This window comes from Gasterosteus aculeatus, chromosome 5 (assembly GCF_964276395.1).
Source record: "Gasterosteus aculeatus chromosome 5, fGasAcu3.hap1.1, whole genome shotgun sequence".
NCBI classification, from domain to species: domain Eukaryota; kingdom Metazoa; phylum Chordata; class Actinopteri; order Perciformes; family Gasterosteidae; genus Gasterosteus; species Gasterosteus aculeatus.
In genome coordinates, this window is record NC_135692.1 from 5,568,495 (window position 1) to 5,593,231 (window position 24,737).

General features: G+C 42.4%; 1 protein-coding gene across 2 annotated transcripts in view; it reads left to right on the plus strand.

The window, feature by feature from the left end:
* Positions 1-24,737, plus strand: part of pemt (phosphatidylethanolamine N-methyltransferase) — a 43,656-nt gene that overhangs the window by 1,111 nt on the left and 17,808 nt on the right. For both annotated transcript variants that reach the window (XM_040177201.2, XM_040177202.2), the window contains exons 2-3: positions 2,004-2,111; positions 16,438-16,553. In XM_040177201.2, the coding sequence (XP_040033135.2) occupies positions 2,004-2,111; positions 16,438-16,553 (224 nt within the window). The remainder of the gene's footprint in view (positions 1-2,003; positions 2,112-16,437; positions 16,554-24,737) is intronic.

Below are 24,737 nucleotides of genomic sequence, written 5' to 3' on the forward strand. Positions count from 1 at the left end.
TCAGACAAAACCAAATGAATTCAAAGCACAGTAACGGTTAAAAAGAGTCAACCTCAATCTAAAACACAGTCTAAAAAGACCGAATCTAAAAGTATTCCCTGAGATCTTAAGCAGCTGTAAAACCCAATAAAAGAGGGGCACTTCTACTTAAAAGAACTTGTTAAAAAAGGACACCGAATCGGACCAGAACGGGTGAGAGGTCGTAACCGCCACGTGGACAAGGCGCTTACCAAGTCAAAACCCGAATGGCGGACATGATGTAAAACTCCTAAACAACCGTTTACTCCGTGCTGCTGCAACTGCTGGATGCCTTCTCAGACCCCAGTGACGCATCCACGGACAATTATACGACTCCCCATTAGTCTGTTAAAATAAGGCTGGAAAAAAAAATAAAATCTCTTTTACAATAACACCATTATGCAAATTAATAATATAGATGGAATTAAAAGCATTCAGATACAAATTTTTCAATGGCTGCTGACTATATTTTCTGATTTATCGAGTTTGATTTTAAATTCTATTTAAAGAAAAAGTTTATTCTGTAATTGTTTCCAAATTGGCATTTATTTGACAAGACAATGCCTCATTTCAGTATGGAAACACACGATTTTAGAAAACTTGCAATACGCTACAACCAGCTTGGGAAGTTGATATCACGTGTGAAATTGTTTACTCCATTCACCTGCAGCATCGACCCTAAAGTCAATATTCAACTTAAATATCTGGTAATATTTGTAGCCCTGACCGTCCTTGTTCATTATCAGCCGTGATGCCCTTCGAATTTGGAATGAAGCACATTAAACGAGCACATTGTTGCTTTTCATCTCTTGCGTCAGCAGCGATGAACCGTAAAGCCGCACAGCGAGTGACGGAGGAGGAACATCGGCTCCTCTTTTTATCCGGCATTAAAACACTTTTTTACGCCATTGTGCCATACTGTCAAAAAAAAGTTTTAAAAGCCGTGGTTTGCCCGTCATCCATTTCCCTCCCTTCATTCACAGTGACAGTATTGTATGAATGCATGTGACCTTACTGTGGTTGTGTGAGAAGAGGAGTCTGCAAAAAGCTAAAGCGTCACCAAAAAAGCAAAACCCACCCAAGGCAGAACCTGTTCACCTTTGTTGTAATGCAATAAATTCAATAATGAATTCAAAAGTAGTGTATTGTACACTTTTATTTACAGCTACAAACCCACTGCCACTGCCAGGGCATTAACATTGTACTAGAAAAACAAGTAACCATCAACAATCCTAACATTACACAAGGCAAGTTAACGTTCATGAAACTGTTTTCTGTTTTTTTCCTGAATAAGCACGTGGTTCGTCAGAGAGCAGCATGAAAGTTCTATCTATCCATCAATAATTGATCTATTGTTCAATAGCATGTGTCCCTGTTAGGGTGAGGTCAAGTGGTCCAGCACTAAGGACACAGCTGGGATTTAATGTGCAGGGACTTGTTAGTCTGTGAAGTGTTTGTACTGCATTCCATTTGGAGAATCTCAGTCAAAAAAAAAAAATGAAACACACTTGAGTGAGTTTCTCTAATGTGTTTCATTCAGACATTGGTTGGAACGGAGTCCTACTTCGGCCAAAAACCTAGTACACATTGAATTTAGAGCAAAGTTGTTTCATAGCAAAAATAACTGACATGTTTGCAAATGTAAATCTGCAAGCGTTAATGTAATATTTCCATCTTGTTTTCCACATAGTTCTCCCAAATTTGAGGTTTTGCTTGCGCTATTTTGATGACATCCTGTTGTTGCGTCCTCTTTTCCTGCGCTGGTTTCCTGGTGTCCGACTGGAGAACTGGTGCCACGAGCTGTTAACCCTGATCAGCTCAGCTGATGTTCACAAGCCAGCAGAGGATGGAAAACATCAACTCATAATTATCTTTTTCAGATTTTCGGAAGATTCGGTCAAATTTGTGCCAAACATGAATGACAATATCCAAATCCCTTTTTATAACCAGTAACCACAAAGTTGTTTTGATGTTCTTTCTTTCAGATGGATTTGACGCTTATTGAAGGGCTGCTGAAACTCACCAACTTTCAAGACTCCAGCTTTTTTGTCGCTGTGGCCGCCATAATTTTTAACCCTTTCTTCTGGAACGTGGTAAGATATACCAGATAGTTCTGTACGTCGTCTTGCACACTTAATCACGCGTTGCTAAAACGTTGTCTGGTTCAGCACACTGGAACAAAGAGTCGGTACCAATCAAAAGTCAGTAGCCAGTGATGAACCCTGGGAGAATTCACCTTAACCGGCTCAGGCTGTAGAGCATGACTCCACTATTACTCACCATTTTCACGTTGGTATCGGTCTTAATTCTATGTTGTCGTCTGGATGGCTGGAACAGACCACACTTCCATTGCCAACACGCAGAGCCATATTATTAATGACTTGACTGATTGAGCGTTTTTGACAAAGGTGAAGTGTAGAAAAGGGGTCACGGGGTGAGGGATAGACGTGCAACAAAGGTCTCAGGGCTGGAATCACACCTGGGACATCGGCTGGACAAAGGCACTCAAACACTGTACATTTGTCACTAGCAGACCAGACTCCCAGTAACTCGTTCAATGCAGTGGAAGAAACCAACTGGCAACATTGGTCAAATCAAGGCGAGCGGTCCGACAGTGTCCCTTCAGTCTGTTAGAGAGGGTTATACTTTTTTATCATAATTGTTTAGGATAAGGATAGGGCAATCAGGACGGGTTATAGTTCATATCTTATGGGCTGTATGTTACATAATCTTGCGTCACAGTTATCGGGCTGGTGTTTGGGGTGACGATAGCTTAATGATTCTGAGGGATCGTTTCCATAAAGAAGAAAAGGATCTCTTTTATTTTCAATCAGATGTGATCAACATATCAAGTGTTTGCAACATGAGTCATCCAAACCACCCAATACTTTGAGTTATGCTTTGAGCTTCCAATAAAAAGGCCTTAACTTAAAGTCGGCACAGGAGAAGAAATGCCTTCTACCTGTATTCCTAACCCACGTTCTTTTATTGGTACTTTTCAATCAAAATGATAAGGACTGTCCAAGTTCCAAATGTTTAAGCACTAAGGCAACAAAAAAAGAAATAGTGAATAATACATTTTAAATAAATTCCTGGTTTTGCTGCTGTTGCATATGTTTCACATCAGGATTTTCTTTTTATTTCTTTGTCTAGCCTTTAAAGGCAACGCTCGTCATACAGTAGCTCTCACTTTACAAAGGACATGCCAATTATTTGCATAGCGACAAATCTCAGTAAGGTGGTCCGGGCCCCCTGCACATGGTCCCAAATCACCCTTTTTTTGTCCATTACGCTCCAAGATTACCTGTGAGTGGCTGTAATAGGAATGATGGAACTTATTTAGAGACGCATGTGATAAAAGATCTTTTCATCTCATCTATTCCTTTTGCAATGACAAGGTGTGAGTGTTCGGGATGGGGTTTCATTTGGTTTCAAGGGACTGACATCTCTTAATGGGCGAAGTGATGAAAACAAACATTTGATCACGTTTCTGCCGCACCTGATGGCTCGGATACGTGCTGATTTCTTATTGGAAAGATTCTTTTATTGTTGAGCTAACTTCATTGTCGCTGCACAGCCGGTCCAGGGAACATTCTCTTTGATGGCGATGGTATCTCTGAACCGAGGGGTGAAGCCCCCCTCTCACCGCCCTTTGTTGCATAGCACACTGTGTGCCGATCATGCTGTGCTGGTGCTGTGCTCCTGATACTGCTCAAGGTTTAGCATTTTAGTGCCACAAAAGGCTGAAATATTTTAACTCGAATACAATGATCACGTTGCCCTCGGCAGGGCTGTCACAATATCAAATTTGTGTAGCATTATTTGCGATAAACGACATCATTGCCATTTTCAGAAGATTTTATGCCACTGATTGTAATACATTGTAATACAAGAAATGCTTTTTTTGTCAGAATATTTTGACAGAATCTGAATGTGAAAAATATATCCTAAATATTTCTTTTTTTTTTAAAGAATGAGTACAAGGGACACGGAGCATCAGGCTTGATGCGCAAAAATGCGTCTGCGGCAAAATGTTCCCACACTGGAGCTGAAGATTGCGGCTTTGTTACCAAGTCCATTTGGACTTGTTTATCCTAATTGTCTGTAGATGTCACGAAAAATAACACTTCACCTAACAGCTCACGAGGGGTCACGCAGTCCCTTTCCCTGTCGGCGTCCGCTCTGCGTATGCGCGCGCGGAGGCGCTGCCTAAGCCCCGCCTCCACTTTCGACAATGAAAGCAGACAAGAGGACAGCGTAATCGAGTAAAATGTTGGTGACGTTCATTCATATGTGAAATGAATATCGCACCACCAAAAATAATCACACTCATTTTCATATATTGTGCGATAAGTCAATATATTGCGTATTGCGACAGGCTGAAGAGGATTGTTATTTACTTTTCCAAATCCACATGAGCCACTCTTTACATTGGGATACTTTTTTTAAAATTGTGAGTAAGAAAGTTATTGGAGTGCTCGCTCACTACACAAAACAGTCCCTGTTCTAGAACAAATCCCTCACAAGCCTCACTTCCCCTCTGTGATTGATGTTGGTTAATATTTAACATTGTAGACAAATCGATCAATCTTACAAAGGCCTAATCAATAAAAAGCAACATTATTGCTTTTTGCAGCCAGGTTGATGTCTCAACCTATAAACTTCATTACGCGTTCTACAGAGTTGTGTCTCGTGACTACTGTGCCGTGATTTGACATTTTGTATCTTCACACAATCAAATGTCCAGGGCTGCCTCGATGTGTCATGGAAAAGTGACTTCTGTGGTCTAATCCACCACTCTGTCTCTAGCCTGGTGAGTGAGGACGGAGTTGCTTTCCTTGTCCTTTTTAAAAGCAGCAGTGTGAGGTGCACGCTGCCCCGCTTAGTCCTGTACCTGGAATAATAAGGCATGGTTGATGTGACCGTGCACGCTGCGGACGTTGTGACCAGGAGCTGAAGATGCTCTGCAGAATGAAACAGCCCAGCAGTTTTTAGTTTCTGATTAACCGCTGCAACACAAACTTATGAGAGGAAGCGTTTGAAGTTGGGTCACTTTAAGTTTTTCATGGTGTCCCGCAAGGTTTGGCAAGGTTTGATACATTCATCAGAAAAAAATCTGCATTTTGTTGGTGCTCAACTGATGCAGCAGATGAACGGATGGAACAGAAACAACAGCGTGACCGGGGCAGCTTTTGTGCACTCTTGAAAAGACTCTCTTAGTGTCTGTGATCGATCTTCTCAAGAGGCCGACTGCACGAGTTTAGAGAGCAAAGGAGAGCAGCAGCTCCTTCAGCCAGACAGAAGCCTGAATGTGCATAGTTTTTATTCTAAATTATTCTGTTTTAGTCTCAAAATGCACTGAACACACACCGAACGGGACCCTCTAGTCGCGATACAATTCTATATCGCTTTTTCTTCCTATTAGATGTAGATTAAGATTCAAAAATACAAAAGTACTACCAGTTTTGATTTGAAAAAAAGAAAGAAAGAATCATTTTCTATTCCTCTGAGTTATTAAAAAAACGTAGAATTATTGGTGTCAGTGCTATATATTTACCTCACGAAAGTTGCAACTCTGAGTTACTCTTTTGCTTCTTTAGTTCTGTTCACTTTTCTCTGAAGACTTGGAAACCATTAAATGCCTCCGCAGTACTTTAATACAATCGGCAAAACATGTGTGGGCCTTTCAGTGTGCACACAATGTGCCCTTCATGTGACATCACCAGAAGTGTGTGTGTGTGTGTGTGTGGGCAGATTGTGAACCTTCAGTTTTGGACCTTCTGTTAAGAGTCTGTTCAGGATAACAACCTTGTGATGCGGTTATCAGGGAAGAAATCAGCTTTTTGCGTTTGAAACTGATGTCTTTTTAACTTATTTTTCAAGGACACGAGCGTGACTGGTATGAGCCGGTGTACGTGTGCAGAGGACTGAGATACTGAAAAGCTGCAATCCGCAGCGTGTACTTACTAAACTTATTTTGAATATATCATCTGTTTTAAAAACTTGCAGCTTTGTTCATTTTAGTTTGTTTGTTCTTTTTAGCTCAGAGAAAGAGTGGCCCAAGAGATTTTGGCAATTTTATAAAAATCTCAGTTTCTATTTCCTTCATTTTCTATTTTAGGTTTTACGGCTCATACAGTAATTCCCTCTCCAATATCCACCCCATGTTGCTGTGTAAACATCTCCTTCATACAACTATGTTCATTTAAATGTATTGCCAAAAAATACACTTTGTCCCCTGTTTTTACTAAACAGCTTGAACGCATCATGATGTGCGTCAATCCAACCTCCGATAGGGTTGATATCTCCGTAATGAGCAGCAGTGTGCTGGGGAGACGCAAACCAGTCGATCACTGCAAGCAGCATGCGTGAGAGTTAGTAACAAATCGTATTTTATCTCTTCCACATGCTTCGAAATTTGTGTGTGTGTGTGTGTGTGTGTGTGTGTGTGTGTGTGTGTGTGTGTGTGTGTGGAGTTACAATCTGTGCCGCTCTGCGTCAACATTAAAATCAAACATGGCACATTCGTGTAAACATGACATGTTGTTCTGGAAGAAACCCAGCGCGGGGTCAAGGTTGTGAGGGCACGCAACTCGACACGACGACCATCTCAGCCAGCGCTTCCTGGGTGTTAACATGCCAAGAAAGCAGCAGCGACGTGAATGCCATTAGATTTGGTCCGTGTGGCGTGCATGAGATAGATGTCAAGCTGACACGCGTCGGCCGGGAGGAGACGGGTCGGCCTGTCCTCTTTTGTTTTACATCCCCGCTCTGACATCTTGGCTGGACAGCACGTCGGGCCTCGAGATAACAGAATGTGGGAAACGGCGCTCTGCTGTGGTTGCTGGTTTATTTGTGTGATAAGTATCCTTTTAATTGTGCACGTGTCCATTTCACAACAACGCCTATTCGAGCGCCGCCTCCCACGCGCTTTATGAATGAATCTTTTTATGAATCTCAGTTGAGAGATCTACTTTAGTGTTTGCTCAAATTTGTATCTAAATTGATTGCACAAATGGGCGTCATCACGATTCCCTTTATTTAGACTAACCATTATTATCACATTTCTACACAAACACAAACTTACTCTAAATGTTTCAACTAACACATTTAGACTCATTTATTACTTACACACTGCGTGGGCTAAAATGTGTCGAGAAGTAAGAGTAATCTTAATACAATTTGGTTAGCGAAATTTGATTCTGCATTAATTAAGATCTGTGTATTTGAATGTGTCACGGTGTTTGGGTTGTTCCAGTTTTATTTTGTGTTTTCCTGCTATATATATATGATCTATAGATGTACTGTTATAATAGACAATTGAAATGGTTTCAACCAATGGATGCTTAAAACTAAACTTAAAAGCATTTAATTAATTTAGAAGAGTTAAAAGTAATGCATGAACGGTTGACACAGGTTCGTTTTTGCATGACTGAAGCCTTCACAACTCAATTTCATGCAAAAGAAACCCAAGAAATCCAGTCAAATAACCGCAGCGACGACTCTGACCGATCGTTTGCAGTTTAAGAAATGAAAAGCAGCAGATTAGACGCTGGCTTACATGCACACAGGCATGTGTGGGCTGAGTAGTAGCGTCTGAACCATCATACGAGATAGGGAGAGGAACGGATAGGTGTCATTTCATCACAAGGGCCTTTGGAAATAGAAGAGGAGGAACCGTAATGATGTAAAAATACTCTGCCCAAAAGTTAAAGGGATTATTTTCAAAAAGGAACAAGCAGGAAGGTGCAGCGTGATGTCGATGTGTCCTATAGGGGTACCTCTGATTATAAAAGTAAAAGCAGCAGCAGTGTGCAGGCGGAGGCAAAGGGTAAAAACTGGAGGCAAAAAGGAGGGAAAAAACTGAGTGGACAAATGAGCAGGCTGGAATAAAACACAATGAGTGGCTGAAAATGTTTTCTAAAAAGTGAAAAACCATTTGACTTCTACAGCTCTACGGCATTTACCAAAAATATGTGGTAGTTTCCAGCAGGTAGTTTGTAGCAGTTTCTGTCTTAGGAGACAAACTTAATGTTCCTTAGGTGTCTAACATATTTTGGTATCAGATGTTCCTGATTACAGTGTCAGAGCTTGAACGCTTCTGCTGTGTGTGTGTGTGTGTGTGTGTGTGTGTGTGTGTGTGGGGGGGGGGGGGGTTTGAAGTGACTGTTATTACTCGAAGGTCCTCCGATGTTTAGCGAGACACTTTCCACTCCTTTTAGTGAAGGCGGCGCCATGTAAGCCTCTAACATCCCACAAACCCCTTCGCTTATTTTTGGTCAATCTTTCCACTGTATTTGTTACTATTTCAACCAGAGAAAAATATGCACTTAAAATCTGATTCAAAGTTATTCTACTGTATCCACTGATGCAGTTATTGTTATCGGTTGTCATTCCTCGGCCGTTATTCTGCTTTCCAATTTCACCATATGAATCATTTCTGACAAATGCGTTCAATAGGCTGTGACTCTGTTGTTCATTGTACACACACAACATCTCTCGGAGGGATCTTTCTACAATCAGCTTAGTTGTCACAGCCTGCTGTGATCTCATCTTATTTAGTTTTATTTATTATTACATATTATTGGTGCATCTACTTATCTTTCACCTTAAACAAAAACTCCTTCCGTTCTCGGCAGTGTATTTGAGCTGCTGCATTCATATATACTATGTTTTCTCTGAGGGAAATGTCAGTGCCATGAATGCAATGATGAATGTGACGAATGTGCTTGGCCATGATGGTGACCCGTGATGCACATATGTAGTGGGTGTTGTGTCACGGTAAGAAAAATAGAGTGCTCTTAAATACATTTATTACACTTTTGTTTGTGTTTCTAGTGTTGGAAACTCACAAAAAAAACAGCCACAGAGCAGTTGACCCGACGGCGTCTATTCATTGGTTTTTCCTTTGGCTTCGTCCGTAATCCCAAGATCCTGATTACATTTTCATTTTTTCAGCAAGCGCAGAAACAACAACTGACTGTGCACGTACAAGCACAGGTCCGCCTCAGGTGAGCAAATAGAGGCCACCCGATGCATGCATAACCAACCTGCCTTCATGTGGCGAACAACAAATTCACCGTCACCTGATCCGCACCCTGCATATGGAGTTGGTCTCCAGTCATCAGGTCCGCGCTGCCCAGTGACCTACATCTGCTGGAACAAGACACCCGCAGCAGCCGTTTCTGCAGCCGCTGCCTGTGTCACGGAAGTGAAGCAAATAATGCAAGTAATATATTAGATTTCATATTTTAGGTTAGGGTTTGTTGACTTTTTGTCTGTGTTTTTTTGCTTAGGTTCTTTATTAACGTTACCAGTTTATACAGATTTAAACCAAATGGCCCCACGGCCAAGTCCACAAATACAGCACGTTGTAATAAACCGTCCTTCGATTGAACCATTTGTTGTTTCTGATGAGGGAAGCAACATAAAATGGTTTCCAGTGCTGCACATCAGACTGGGAATCAACAGAACCAAACCAGAGACAGTAAAAGTCTGCAGATTCATGACGTTGGAAACCGGAAATTATACAGTGGTACAAAATATATTCACGTAAGGATGATGGGAAAGAAATGATCTTTTTCCTGTCGTACGAATACAATATGCGACCCTGGCGGGTCTAGAAACCAGAGCAGTGGTTCTTCACCTGGGTTCGATCAAACCACAGAGGTAACAGTGGTAATAGTGACAGTTAGAGCCTGAAATCCCAAACTGTAACTGTTCCCTGAGCAAGACGCCTAACCCTGGGCAAAATGTAAAAACCACGGGTAAAATGCAATGTCAGTCGCTTTGGATAAAAGCGTCCGCTAAATGACCTGTAATGTAATATATCCTTTAAAGCTGCTTGACCGTGGATGACTGCGATACTGCAGACTAGATAAAGACAATAGCAGCTATTCAATAATCAAACTCTTTATTGTACATATGTATTAACTTGAGTCAGGTCAGAGTCTGCTGGATATTCATTTCATCAGCGAGGAACTTCAGATCATTCATTAAACATTTCAATTACACTGATTGCACTGGTGATCTGACCTCAAACGTTCCCAGAACTCTGGGATGATGTGTGTGTGTGTGTGTGTGTTATGTGCACCAGTGTCCAGATTATTTGCCTTACTATTGGGTAACAGTAAAAAATCATATGCTCATTAAACTAATTTCTTGTTGTGTTTTAAACACAACAAGAAATTAAGAAATGTAAGAAATGTTTTATTTACAAGTTGAATTTGATTGATACAAGCTTATGCAGCTGTTGAGGCTTTTTAAGAACAGATTTGAAAGTAAAGGTCTTTTAAGGTACACTGTATAGGTATATATTAAGAGAGATGCCTTTATTCCTAATTTGATGTCTTTATCACATATCAAGTAAAATACCGTAATATTTTCATATACAGCCTCATTTTAAGGTTCTATTCAATTATTTATTTTTGTGTACTTTACATTAATGTTTGCTGTTTAAAAAAGACAAATACTGTGATAGAAGTAATATATTATATTGCAATCAAATCCATTTTTTTTAAATAAAACAAAACAAACACATGTTGGATGACTCTCGTCCCGTCCCATCTGGTTCAAGGCTTTCATGCTTTTCAAAATCTAAAGATCCCTGTGCGGCCAACCGCTGTGCTGGCCACAGGCCGCTGAAAGGATAAAGCATATCCTTTTTTATGAAGTCGGATGATCATTTGTCAATTTTCTGAGCCAATGGGCCAATGATTATAGTCTCATTATACTGTGCATTTACAGACATGCCACAGGCTCTGGCTGATCCCTTATCGTTGCCAGAGTGCATTTTCAGCATCTCCAACAATGATTTCCTTTTATATATTTTCATTTGGTCCATTTCAGTTTGATTTTCTATGTTAAAATTGCCACATGGAGAACATTTGGGGCCACAGTCTTGACATTGGCATAGATCCATTTTGCTATTACGCAGCCTGAAATCATATGAGCTGAATCATCGTTACTGACATAATTGGGGTGCTATAATAGGTTTGACCTTCTGTCTCTGCATGGAGGCAGTAAGCACAACAATGAGCACAATTTCATATGGCTTTAACTTGCAAGAAAAGGGTGTTTCAGGGCCCAGTTTAATTATACGAGTAGCAAGATGACAGCCCTACTGTGTATGACCAAAACAGTAAAATTACTCAAGTAAACTTTTGTTCTTCAATGCAACTCAATGATCTCTGCCAATGTTTGGCCGAAAACTTAATCTGATGGTGGCAGTAGACGAAATGTCATGAGGTCAAGGATCAAAGGCTTGTACTGTTAGGAGAAGGTGTCTTACCAGCAAAGTCACCTTATTTATTGCAAAGCTCGTGAAGTTTCCAAAATGCTACAGCGTCAGCTCCCCTTTTCCTCAGTGGCGTTGGGCCTGGTCCTCAGTCATACTGGGAGCTCCACCAGGCTCACGCACAGTGATGCTTTGAGCTAAATGGTAACATCAGCGCGCTAACATGATCACAATGCTAATACGCCGATGTATATGCATGGCCGTAAAACAAGCTATTGGAACTTCAATGATCTTGAAACGGTGGTGAAAGGTTAACCGGTTGAAATGTTTGGTTATCACGAAAGAAACAAAAATGTCGCGCCCATGGTTTAACCCTCTGTTTCATGGATGTGTGTTACAAAATGTCGTGGTAATCCATCCGACATCTGTTTCAGTCTGGACTGAAGAGGTGGACTGGCAGAACACATTGCCATCCCTAGAGCCGTACTGCTGAGGGGGCTAAAAAATAAGGTGTCCTGTCCCCTGAATTTGATCTATCTTTCTCTAAAATGAGTCTATAGTCTCTAAAATTAGTTTATTTGGAAGAGCATGTTCTCCCATTACCTGCTGTTGACAAAATCTCCATAAATCCGAATAAATTCAATCAGTGCTTTCTGAATTAAAAAGCTTTTAATCAGGGTGTCGCTGATGTGCATGTGATCCGTCCATGTTCTTGTTGTACCTGCTCCTCGTTACTCCATAACAACACACATCCCTGCGTTAACGCTCTTGTGTGTGTGTGTGTGTCTGCTTTGGTGCCCGCGTGCAACAGATCGACCACCAGTTGATAATCGGGCGGATGGAATAACATCCCAAGCTGGAGCTTTTACACTGGTTACACAAGTGTGTTCTCGCCGTGTGGAGACGTGTGTAATGTTTTCCACAGGCTTTTGTGATACTATGTGGCGTGGAGACTTCATTTTGGTTCATTTTGAATCTGTGGCGGAACAAAAAAATGTGGTGAGTTGCCACACTAAAAGGCAGCTGAAGAAATTCAACCTGCCAAAGACGATGATGGTCCACTTCTACACGGCCATCATCGAGTCCATCCTCTGCTCCTCCATCACCCTCTGGTACGCTGCAGCCACAGCCAAGGACAAGGGCAGGCTGCAGCGTGTCATTCGCTCTGCAGAGAGGGTGAGAGAGATCGCGGCCGACCCCTCCCACCCCGGACATAAACTGTTTGTGCCCCTTCCATCTGGCAGGAGGCTGAGGTCCATCAGGACTAAGACCTCCCGCCACACGAACAGTTTCTTCCCGTCGGCAGTCGGGCTCATCAACAGAGCCCCGTCCCCCACTGCCTGACTATAACACTCCACCGGTCACTCCCCTTCACACTGCACATGCCACTTTAACTGCAATTCATCACTTTGTCGTCACTCGTCACTTTGTCACTTGTTTGTCACCTGTTTCTTGACTTGTTCGTTAGTGCACTTTATGCTTAATATTTTTCTTTTAAACTTTTTAATATTAACATTTTTTTAACTTTATTCCCTTGTTTTATACTAACCCACAGCCTTAGCCTTATTCTACTAACCCACTGCATTAGCATTTCATTCCACTTTATTTTATTACTTGTGCACTGTTGTCTTGTCTGTCTACTGTCGCGCACTAACCGCCAAGACAAATTCCTTGTATGTTTGACATATTTTGGCTAATAAATGTTTCCTGATTCCTGATTCCTAAAAGATAATTAATGGAACCATCTGGGGGACTTTAGCTTTTTTATTTTTTCCAGCTTGTGTCACTGAGTTCCTACCCCTCAGATGTCTTACTTATTTCCTGCATTCATGCCCAGTCAAGTGCCTGCATCTGGGACTTATTTGGGCTGATGGGTACGCTGTGGGAGCCTGTTACCTAAGCCTTGATTGAATTTGTCTTTGAAAGACTGCTTGTTCTGCCATGCGGGCGCCACTCCCTGTTTTCTCCCCCTCATCCTGGCTTTCTGTTATTCCTTTGGTTCACTTATGATTTGATAACAGCATCAGCAGTCTGTCTGAGTAATTTTAGTGTACTCACTCAAACCCCCAGATTGATACGAGTGTGCAGTCCCACCGCTGCTTCAGTATGGAACATCGTGGCACAAATGGCCTGCTCAAGTGGACTGTGGGGGAGAGTTGTAATCTTTTTTCCGCACGGTTTTAAGATGTGTTCCTGCGAAAAAGACATGAAAACAGTAAATGCAAACCCATCCCTTTGTCTGCATGCAGCACTCTGATAGCAGTGTTTAGTTCAGCTGTGTGAAAAGGACTGGGATCCTTCTTTCATGTGGCAGGGCTTACTGCATTTGTTTCCTAACTTTGTAACAATAAAATGTACAAATACATGCATATTCAAAGTATGGATTTGTAGATACAAATTGAAATGTAAGGGACAAATTGAAAATGTAAACTCCTTAATGCAGCAATTATTAGGTCGAAACCTAAACAGGAATAAAAGTACCAGAAATGAAATGTTTAATTGAACCATTGACATAATGCTCAACCCAGCTGTGATGTGAGTGCTGAATCTCTCAATTCTCCCCAGTTCACCGATATGCGATTCGGAGGTAAACATACAGCTTTTAAAACTAGTCGCACACTTGGATGCTTTGGAAATAATGGGACTTTGTGGGGGGTGATAAGGTTGGGTTTGGGGGCGGCAGCAGCCAATGAGAGCATTGGGAGGCGGGCCTAAGACTGCTGCAGCCCGCTCACATGAACCTAAACAGAACTGGAGGAGAAGTGGAGAAAGATAGCGAACCTTTCCTTGGTTATTTTCATTTTAGATCTCCTGCACACGGCAGAGTTGACAGACCCAAAGTGATTTCTGACCTAAATCACTGAAAGTGTGTTCCTTGTCTTGTCAGTACTAACATCAACTTCACAGAAGAACTTCACTCATACATTGCGTTGTTGAACGGAAGCATTAATCCGGAAATGGATCATTATTTAACATGCCCAGGGACAACATTAAAATGCCATGTTATCATATCTTTACGCACAAATGTGTTACCTGCGGGGCCAACCCCCGGTCATTACATTACATTACATTACATGTCATTTAGCTGACGCTCATATCGAAAGCGACTAGCATTAAGTGCAGTCAACCATATCATACTGTCAGACTGTAATGTGATCAAGGTTAGGATGTAATCCCGGGGTGAGTCAACAGCCAACTTGTTGGGTTTTCACTTCCCGGAAGTCTCCTTGTCGTGGCATGGAGACACGGAGCAAATTAGGATCAAATATAGATCAAGGAGGAGCACACGGTGGGGGGCAGAGAAACAGGGAAAATGACCCTGAAGATGTAGTTCTGTCCCACTAAGTGGCCTCGGGTTTATCCTTTAAGCCCCGCCTCTGCCCTCCCCTTACTGCGGCAGGCTGCTTAGCAACTAATGGTCAAACACCGCAGTTTGCTTCCTTTCACTTTCATGCATTTTCTTGAATCTGTCTTCCTTCCCATGAGCATTGTAATGGTGTTGCCACGGCAACATCCGTGTCTTTTTACAGCCCAAGTACACAATAATTTGGAGCCGACTAGCGATTATTTTGGTTGGTGACGGACGGGTTGGCCGTACGGATAGAGTTCAAACACTTGTTAGGTCGCAGAAGCAATTGAATAGTTTCTATTTTGAGGGTGAAGTGCGACTTGGAGAGCTGTACAGGGAACAAACACCAATTAGAGGCTACAGCGAATATGAGAATACAGCTGCATGATTTGATTAGCCCTTGTGTACCAGCCACCTGAGGGATGTACACAAATAAGAACAATAATAGCAGAGCGTTTCCTCTGAGGGTAAATATTATCTTAAAAATGGCAAATTCATGAAGAGGTTCCTCTCACCTCAATATACATGAATAAAAAATGTGGTATTTTTATCTGTATATTGGACTCCCTGAATTGGAAAATTGTGTATGAATGTTGTGGATCCAATGAAGCCAACTTTGATTTTGAGATAGGAGTCTCCAAAGAAACCATGAGACATGCGACCATTTTTTATTTTTGATGACCTGACCATGACCACTGTATACATGACCTCTGGGATAATAAGAACCCTTTGAAACAGGCAGTTATTCCTTTCCCTGGTATTTCCACCGGGTCTCGGTCACGGGGGTTTCTGAGCAGCGTTAAGAACAGAAGCACCCGCCACTTAATCGTCGAAAAATGAAAGTCCTGCAAAAATGTCAAAAGTTTTTTGACACAAACTAATAGCATGTTGGGGTTGGTTACAGTTTCATCAGTTCTTGCATCCTCTGGTTTGACTCAGACACTTTGTTAACTTCTGGATGCATTCTGAGCTGTCGGGATAGAAATATCTTCTAAACCAGGAGGCTTCCCTCTGTGTTTCTCTCTTGCTGTTTTACTCTCTGACTTGTACTAAAACAGATTCAGCGACGCTTAAAATGGTGAAGACGTTAATTCACTAACCACCGTGTTACAAACTAACTTTTCTCTGAAAACTCAAATCACAGAGGTGAATGCAGGCCTTGTGTTGTTCCTGGAATATGATATTACATTGTCTCTCGCAATTTCAAATAGTAGGAAAGGAACGGAAATTACTGCCTTAATCACATACTCCTCCGTCATGGTGAGAGAAAAAGAAGGAAAATGTTTCAAAACATTACAACTGTTTCGAGGTCAAGTTTCCAGGTTTTAAATGAATTGCTAAATCACTTGAAGCATCAACACATTCATCTTTTAGCGGTAAATCAAAGTAAGAAACTCTTTACTTAAAGTGGAGGCAACAACCACAAAAACATATTTTTGTTATTATATGCTTCCACGATGGCTAAAACTTGAGTAATTGTTCTTTGAACTTGTATATGTACGTGAAAGTATTTGGGATTGGACGTGTTTCAGTGGGCCATAACATCAAATATATTATATTTGGGGCTTTGAGTACTGTGAAAAACACTATACAAATAACATGTAATAATATTATTATTCAAGGACTAGTCAAATACCTTTTTATATCTGTGTGTGTGTACACACACAGCAGAAGAGGGTCCAAAATAGATCTAAAAGAGGTCTTTCCCATCATGGCTTTCTGGGCCGTTTCCTTCTGCACGTCACGTTGACTAACCCCCCCCCCAATATCACTTTCCAAAGGATTCCGCCTTCATCTCAGGACTTCTGCTTTCTGTCTCTTCATCATTTGTCAGGTGGCCAGATGGGAGCATCATACACGTTCTCTCTCCAAGCTCTTCGGTAGCCCCTACCTGGCCTGTTACTGCCTGGGCTTCGTCATCATTCTGCTCAACGTGTACCGCAGTCACAGGTGAAGCGCTCACTCTCCTCCTCAATTCAAGTCATTTTCATCCTCATCATCCTCACCTCCCTTTTTGTTAATTCAAATGAATCCAAAAGCACTTTTGATCAACTAAGCAAAGTAGTTAGGAAGGCCCTCCACATTGGCGCTGTGACACACAGTAGGCGTGTGCTTGTTAACTTGTGCACTGACAAGCGTGTGCACTGACCCGTTGCTTCTGACAGACACACAGATGGTTCACTCACTGTTGCTCTCGGTTGTAATTCTGTAGAATCATCGCCCCCCCCCCCAGCTCTCTCCCCCAGACCTCCACGTTGTACTTACGTGGCGCTTCCTGCACATCCGCAGGCATGACGCAGGCACCATGAAGGTTGCCATTGGTCTCCCTAATCCTGGGACATGTAATTGGCCTTGGTTTTAGCAGCCTGAAATATACTTATTGCACTTAGACTTATAATATAATTATAATACTTTTCCTTTCACTTGTTGTTGTAAATAAAGTAGATAGGGCAGTTTTAAAAGCCCCCTCTCCTGTGCCCGAGACAATGTAGAATACAGAATAAAGGCCTGAAGTTTTGTTTGTACTTCCTTGTTGATGCTAAAAACCCGGCAGCAGGCCTTATATTTCACACCCAGGTCTTCAGTGATGTCCTACACAGTCCAACGTGAAGGAATGCACCTCTGTGCCTCTGACCGGCCCGTTGGAGTTGGCCAACCCCTTCTTCGCCATTTGTCTAGTTTTTCTTGAAAAGTCTGTCTTTGAAATGGCGGATGAATCGATCTTATGGGACGTAATGTGGAAAAAATATATTAAAATTTAAAAAATAAAAAATTTGCCCAACAAAGCAGCGGTGCCCAATAGGTTGATTGCGATCAACCGGTCCATCGACAAGGCAGTACCGGTACACTGCTGCCATTGGAAAAAAATCAAGCGTAAACGTAAAATTTGGTAATGCTAATTAGCGATCCTTGCTATCTAACGGACACATTTCATTTTATTTAAAAGAAACTGTGGCTGACTCCAATCCATGCAAGTCATAGGTAATGACCATGAATGTGTGTGAGGGTTGTGACGGTTCCCTGGCTTCTGACAGACGAGAGGCTCGTCATTTTTTTCGTATTGATTTGTTTTGCACTGACGGTATCGAGTGTTGTTGTTCCGTTTGGTGTCCGCTACTCCTCGTTCCCCCGACGGTTGATTGAAAAGTAGCTAAGCCGCTTTGTTATGGAACTTGTGTGGGTGGTTAAAGACAAGTTTAGCCAAAGACCAGGCGTTGCCACAGTGGACCACGTCAGCAAGGACGTCTCCTGCCACGATGTCGCATTGGGTTCCCATAACGGCTCACCTACACGGACGCGATTACTGTTTCCAATTCCAACGAACGGACGGACGGACTGGTTGACAAGCACGCTGATTACCTTACAGCTTCATTGTGCTGCTGCCTAATTGTCTACCTAATTGACTTACATGTACATTGATGGATTCAGTGGCGTGCTGATTCGCTCACTGACAGCCCCGTCTTTTTATAGCTCCACTAGTACAGGATGCTCGACAGACATGGCGGGGCTTTAGAAAGCGCATTGCTATCTGCTATGTACGCAACAATACTCTACGCCGGTTATGTTCTATAATAATTAAGCTTTACGGGAAAGCTCCAAGTGTGTTAACAGGTCTTATTTTAATATTAACTGCATCAACTGTTTAATTTACAGTCATGCTCTTAAGGGGATAAGAGAATTGAGATTTAGACATCTCAAGTAATTCCTTTGTCAAATGTTAACATGTTACTACTCCATCCAGGTTGAAATAATAAAAACTAAGAAAAGAAAATACCAAAATCTTGTTGAGAAATGCCTTCAATGGCTGGAAACTACTCCAGAAGCATGCCTACTGCTCACGTGCTAGACAAGCAAACCAGATGTGAATGTGATCACGTTAAATCATATTAAGACACAAGATGGATACTGATGCAAGGCGGACAGATGTGTACTGTCACCCTCATCCATTTGGACCCAACAGCAGTAGTTAAACTGAAAATAGGGTTTTTATAAGTGTTTAAAACATTCATTTTATTATTAGCTACCGTATTAAACGATTTACTGCTGGTTCCTCGCAATTGCGCACATACAGAGTTAAAGAATTCATAATCAAATATGGTATGATCATTGGGCCGACGCAGCGTCGTTATTCTTTTCTGGTCGTTGATTGCAAGGCGAGGCAAGTTTATTTGTATAGCGCTTTTCATACACAAGGCAGACTCAAAGTGCTTCACATCATAACATTTCATACAATAAAGTGAAATAAAATGCAGGAATTAAAAGACAATTAAAAACAGCAAATAAAATTATAAATTAAAATCTTATTTAAATTGTTTAATTAAAGGCAGAGGTTAAAAGTGCAATGTAGGTCAAATTTAGCAGAAGGCGAAGCTGAACATAAAAGTTTTCTTTTATGTCTTAAATCTTAAATCTTCAGGAAGTTTATTGCAGCTGTTTGTTGCGTAGTCACTAAATGATGCTTTCCCATGATTTGTATTTACTCTGGGAATCACTAACAGATTGGTGTCAGAAGATCTTAGTGATCTTGAAGGCTTATGTAGTGGAAGCATATCAGTGATATACTTTGGCCCTAAACCATGTAGTGATTTATATGTGAGCAGTAGGATTTTTAAATTAATTCTCTGACATACTGGGAGCCAATGTAAGGATTTAAGAATTGGTGTAATGTGCGCACATTTTTTGGTCTTTGTTAGAACTCTAGCAGCAGCGTTCTGAACAAGCTGGAGCTGCCTGACAGTTTTTTTTGGAAGTGAAAAAAAAACACATTGCACTTTTAACCTCTGCCTTTAATTAAACAATTTAAATAACATTTTAATTTATAATTTTATTTGCTGTTTTTAATTGTCTTTTAATTCCTGCATTTTATTTCACTTTATTGTATGAAATGTTATGATGTGAAGCACTTTGAGTCTGCCTTGTGTATGAAAAGCGCTATACAAATAAAATTGCCTTGCCTTGCCTTATAAAGGCATGTACAAGTGTTTCTAAGTCTTGAGCTGACATGAGCCCTCTAAGTCGTGCTACATTTTTGAGTTGGTAATAGGCCGATTTTGTTACTGATTTGATGTGACTCTCCAAGTGTGCGGGACGTCCAATGTTGGAGCGTCTCCCTCTGTGTTTCAGCCCATTTACAGATCGGAGTGAACAAGAGGTCCCGCCTGGAGGTTACAAGGTTTAACTTTTTCAACTTTCCACTGTGGCTCATTGTGTAACCACGGCAACCACAATACCGACCCGGGCTGGAAATGCCCTGTTAGCCTTGTTACGGCCCTTGGCCTGTTTCTGGTCGTTCTCCTGCCCCTCCTCTCGTTTCAGGCCTAATTGCGGACACCTGGGACGATGGGGGTTAAATGGGAGGTTCTCTGCTGCATGAGGTTTTTTCCTGCGCTGGTCTGGCGACGGGAGGAGGAGATGCCGCTCGGTTGGCCCGTCCCTCTCCATACCTCGCTTGGGGCTCCAAGGACGTGACAGATGCACATTTAAGTTTATTTGCGGTTATGTCTTTTATTTTTACAACCAACACTTGCTCCCACACATACAACACATCCCTACACTTGCTTTACACCACTGATACTGCCGTTCACACCTCATCGTTGGTTTTGTTGTTTAAAGTTGTGTTTGAGGCACAATAAACTTATGTTTGGCACCGTTGCTCGTGGCATGGTCTCCCCTCTTTTGTTGCGGCCTTGAGTCGGCCGTAACAAGTTGGGGGCTCGTCCGGGATCCGCGTGAGTTATGCTAGTCATTGGGTTTTGTTTAGTGAGCGTTGTGTTTGGATTTAGTAATTTGTATATGAGCGCTTGAGGGGCATATGAGAACTTGAATGGTGACTTTTTCCGTGCGTGTTGATTGGCGGTTGAGGGGAAATCCCGTGACGCCGTTGCCCTTATATGGTTAATTGTTGCGCTCTGGGAGACGTGCCTGAGTTTGATTAGTTGTAATTTGTGTGCTGGCGTACTCGAGTGGGAAGGATTGGGCGTGTGTTTTGGCCGTGGGGGGCTGTTTTTGGAGACGTGTGAAGGTAAGTGACAGTTTGTTAAAGTGCACTTAAGTGGTGGGCTGGCGTTTTTCCTTGTAGGCCTAGCAGCGTGTCCCAATAGGGGGTTAGCTGCGTTATTGTTTTAGTGTGGAGGTACGGCGGGTAGAGCTTCCCATTTTCCCTTTCCCTACATCGGCTCGGGAGCATGTCCGTGGTTTCAGGGGGGTTGCCAGTTTGCTGGTCGCCTTTACCGGACCATCGGGTTGTAAATGCATAAAAACCCACCACTACGCCTCACGAAGACTAGGGTACAGTAAGTTAGCGTTTGGGATAGGTAGTTAGCGGGGAAACGCCGTCCTTGGGGCTGTGGTTGAAACTGAAAGCCTTTGTGTACTGATAAATTTGTCACTTAAGCTTCGTCTCTATTGGTGAATTTGTTAGCCATGGATGAAGTGGTGGAAGATTTTATTGAATCGCCACAGGAATGTGGATTAGATATTTGTACTAAGAAACAATTGATCAGGATTGCTGAGTATTTTAAGGTTGATATTGGGGATAGCCGAAAGACAAAGGACTATGTTAAAGGTAATTTGAAAGCGAAATTGTTGGAAAATGGGGTTTTGATGCCAGGTAAGGTTGACACTTTGGGTGAATCATCTCTGTCGGGAAGAGGAAGCCCAGTTGGTTTATCGTTTGAGCAGCAGAAAGAGTTGCTTTTGTTACGTATTAAAGCTGAACAGGAGAAAGAGCAGGCGATGGAAAGAATGAGGCAGGATTTGGAGCGGGAGAAGTTAGATGTGGAGAGACAAAGACTGGCGCTGATCAGAGAAGGTAAGCTGGAGGGCGAGGCACTCCGGGCTGACCGACCCGCGATGGTGAGCATGAAGCAAGATGACTTGAGTGATTTGAGATTAGTTCCCAGGTTTAATGAGGAGAACCCAGAGACATTTTTTTCCTTGTTTGAGCGTCTGGCAGAGGTTCGAGGTTGGGCTGATTCTACGCGTATGTTAATGTTGCAGTGTGTGTTAACAGGAAAAGCACAACAGGCATTTTCAGCTTTAAGCAGCACTGATTGTGGTAAATACTCTGTGGTGAAAACAGCTGTTCTAAAAGCTTATGAACTTGTGCCAGAGGCGTACCGACTGCGTTTTCGAGGTGGGAGACGTGGCGATAAGTCACATTTAGAGTTTATGCGTGATTTGGCTAGACATTTTGACTGTTGGTGCTCAGCGGCTGGGGTTGCCTCCTTTGAAAACCTCCGTGAATTAGTCATTTTGGAGCAGTTTAAAAACTCTGTGTCGGAAGGCGTTGCCACTTATATTAGTGAGCGTGGGGTCAAGTCTGTTGGTGAAGCTGCTGCGCTGGCTGACGATTAGTTCTTAATTCAGACTTCAAGAAATGGTGCTGGCCCTTATGAAGCAAGAGCAAGTAGGCAGTTTGAAGATAAAAGTAGTCGTGTTTCAGGGGATTCAGAAAAAGTCTGTAATTACTGTCACAAGCGAGGTCATTGGAAAAATGATTGTTATGCTCTGAAGTCTCGTCCAAAACAAGCGTTTCCTAGGGCTAATCCGGTGATGTGTGCTGCGTCTGTTACGGACCAGGAATTAGCTGGAATCACTGGAGAAGGCAATTCAGGGTTGAAATCTTACTTGCCTTTCATTACAGAAGGTGTTGTTTCGTTAGTGGGAAGCAAAGAGCAGGTGCGCATAAAGATCTTACGTGACACTGGTGCGTTTGACTCATTTATTGCAGCTGCAACTTTGCCATTTTCAAATGACACCTTTTTGGGCTCAAGCGTTCCTGTAGTGGGAATGGGTTTAAAGGTTTTGAATGTACCACAACACAAAATGATGCTGCACTGTGATCTTTTCCAGGGGGAGGTGTCCGTTGGCGTGCGCCCAGCGTTGCCGATGGATGGCGTTGCTATGATCCTGGGTAACGACATAGCCGGTGATAAAGTATGGGCTGATGTATCTCCGCCTGCCAGAGTGACGGTGACTCCTCTGGTGTGCAGTAAGCCTGATGAGAGTGAGGTACACTTCCCTGATGTGTTCAGGGCCTGTGCAGTAACTCGTTCAAAGCGTGTGGATGGTGATCACTCTGAAAGTGTGGCCTCCAGTCCTCGCCTACTTTTACCTGTGGTCCCCTGGTCTGTTTCTCATGATGAGCTGATGCATGAGCAGAAAGTTGACAGCACTTTGAAGTCTTGTATGGGTGGGGTTTGTTCCCCTGAAGAGGTCAGAGATCGGTCGTGTTGTTATTTTTTGCACAATAATGTCTTGATGAGAAAATGGACGCCTCAGTTTGAGGGGTTTATTGGTGATCCGATTTATCAGGTGGTTGTTCCTTTAAAGTATAGGAATATTGTGTTGCAGATTTCTCATGACCAGTCTGGACATATGGGGGTCAGGAAGACGTATGACCGAGTTCTGCTGTATTTTTTTTGGCCTCGTTTGAAAAGGGATGTTGCGGCGTACAGTAAGTCGTGTCACACCTGTCAATTGACAAGTAAGCCTAACCAGGTTTTGAAGGCCGTTCCACTGTGTCCAATACCAGCTATAAGTCAACCATTTGAGCATCTAATTATTGACTGTGTTGGTCCATTGCCTCCGTCAAAGTCAGGTTCCAGATATTTGTTGACAGTGATGTGTCAAAGTACTAGGTATCCTGCAGCCTACCCACTGCGTAGTATAACGTCTAAGTCGGTGGTTCGTGCATTGTCCCAATTTATTTCTATTTTTGGAGTTCCACGGGTCATTCAGTCAGATCAAGGGTCAAATTTTTGTTCAAAATTGTTTGCTCAAGTACTAGAACAGTTGAATATAGTTCATAATTTGGCGTCTGCCTATCATGCTCAAAGCCAGGGTGTTTTGGAGAGGTTTCACCAAACACTTAAGTCCATGCTGCGCTCATTATGTGTTCAGATGCAGGGTGATTGGGAAGAGGCTTTACCGTGGATGTTGCTGGCTGCTAGAGAGGTAATCCAAGAAAGTACAGGATTTAGCCCTAATGATCTGATCTTTGGTCATAAAGTGCGGGGTCCTCTGGCTCTGTTGCAGGACAACTGGAAGGAGGCTCAGCCTCCAAGTAACCTACTGGACTTTGTGAATGGGTTCAGGTATAGGCTCTATATGTCTCAGGAGGTGGCCAAGAAGAATTTAGCAAGGGCACAAGCTAAAATGAAGGAACGTTATGATTGTCGAACTGAGCGTAGAGAGTTTCTCCCAGGTGACCAGGTTTTGGCTCTGTTGCCCATAGTTACCTCTCCGTGGCAAGCAAGATTTTCGGGACCATTTTCGGTGCTGAAGAAGCTGTCTGATCAGAACTATTTAATTTCTACTCCCGCTCGTAGGACCAAGGCCAGGCTCTGTCATGTTAATCTTTTGAAGCCTTATGTCTCCCGTGCATCATTTGGGAGTGAGGGGGAGGTGGAGTTGTCTGAAGCTCGTCCTGTCTGTTTGGCTATGCCATCGTCCTCAGTTGTGTTAGAGGTGGAGGATCTAACAGGGCCTGATGAGGTTATGTTTTCTGGTCGGCTAAGAAATAAGGAAGCTTTAGATAAACTGGAAAGCGTTTTGGGTCATCTAGAGTCTGGTCAGCGGGTACAGCTAGTTAAACTGATTAGAAGTTTCTCTTGCCTATTTGGAGATACGCCGTCACGTACAACTTTACTAAAGCATGATATAGACGTTGGAGGTGCGAAGCCCATTAGGCAAAGATTCTACCGTGTTCACCCAGAGAAGCGTAAAAACCTGGAGGATGAGATTAGATACATGCTTCATAATGGAATAGCAGTTCCCTCTGACTCTAGTTGGGCCTCACCCTGTCTCTTGGTCCCAAAGCCAGACAATACTCCTCGGTTCTGTACAGATTTTCGTAAAGTGAACGCAGTTACCAAGCCTTGAGTCGGCCGTAACAGCCTTTGAACTGCATTAGCAGGTCATTTCTGGAATGCAATATAATGATAGGGGAAACACTAGGATCAGAATCAGAATCAGCTTTATTTGCCATGTATGCTCATGCATACTTGATATTTGACCCCCGTTACATGGGCACTCTACATATCAAAAGCACAGTTCATACAATAACATATAAAAAACAAATAAATAAAAGGGAATATATATACGATTACAAATACAATAAAATAAACAAAG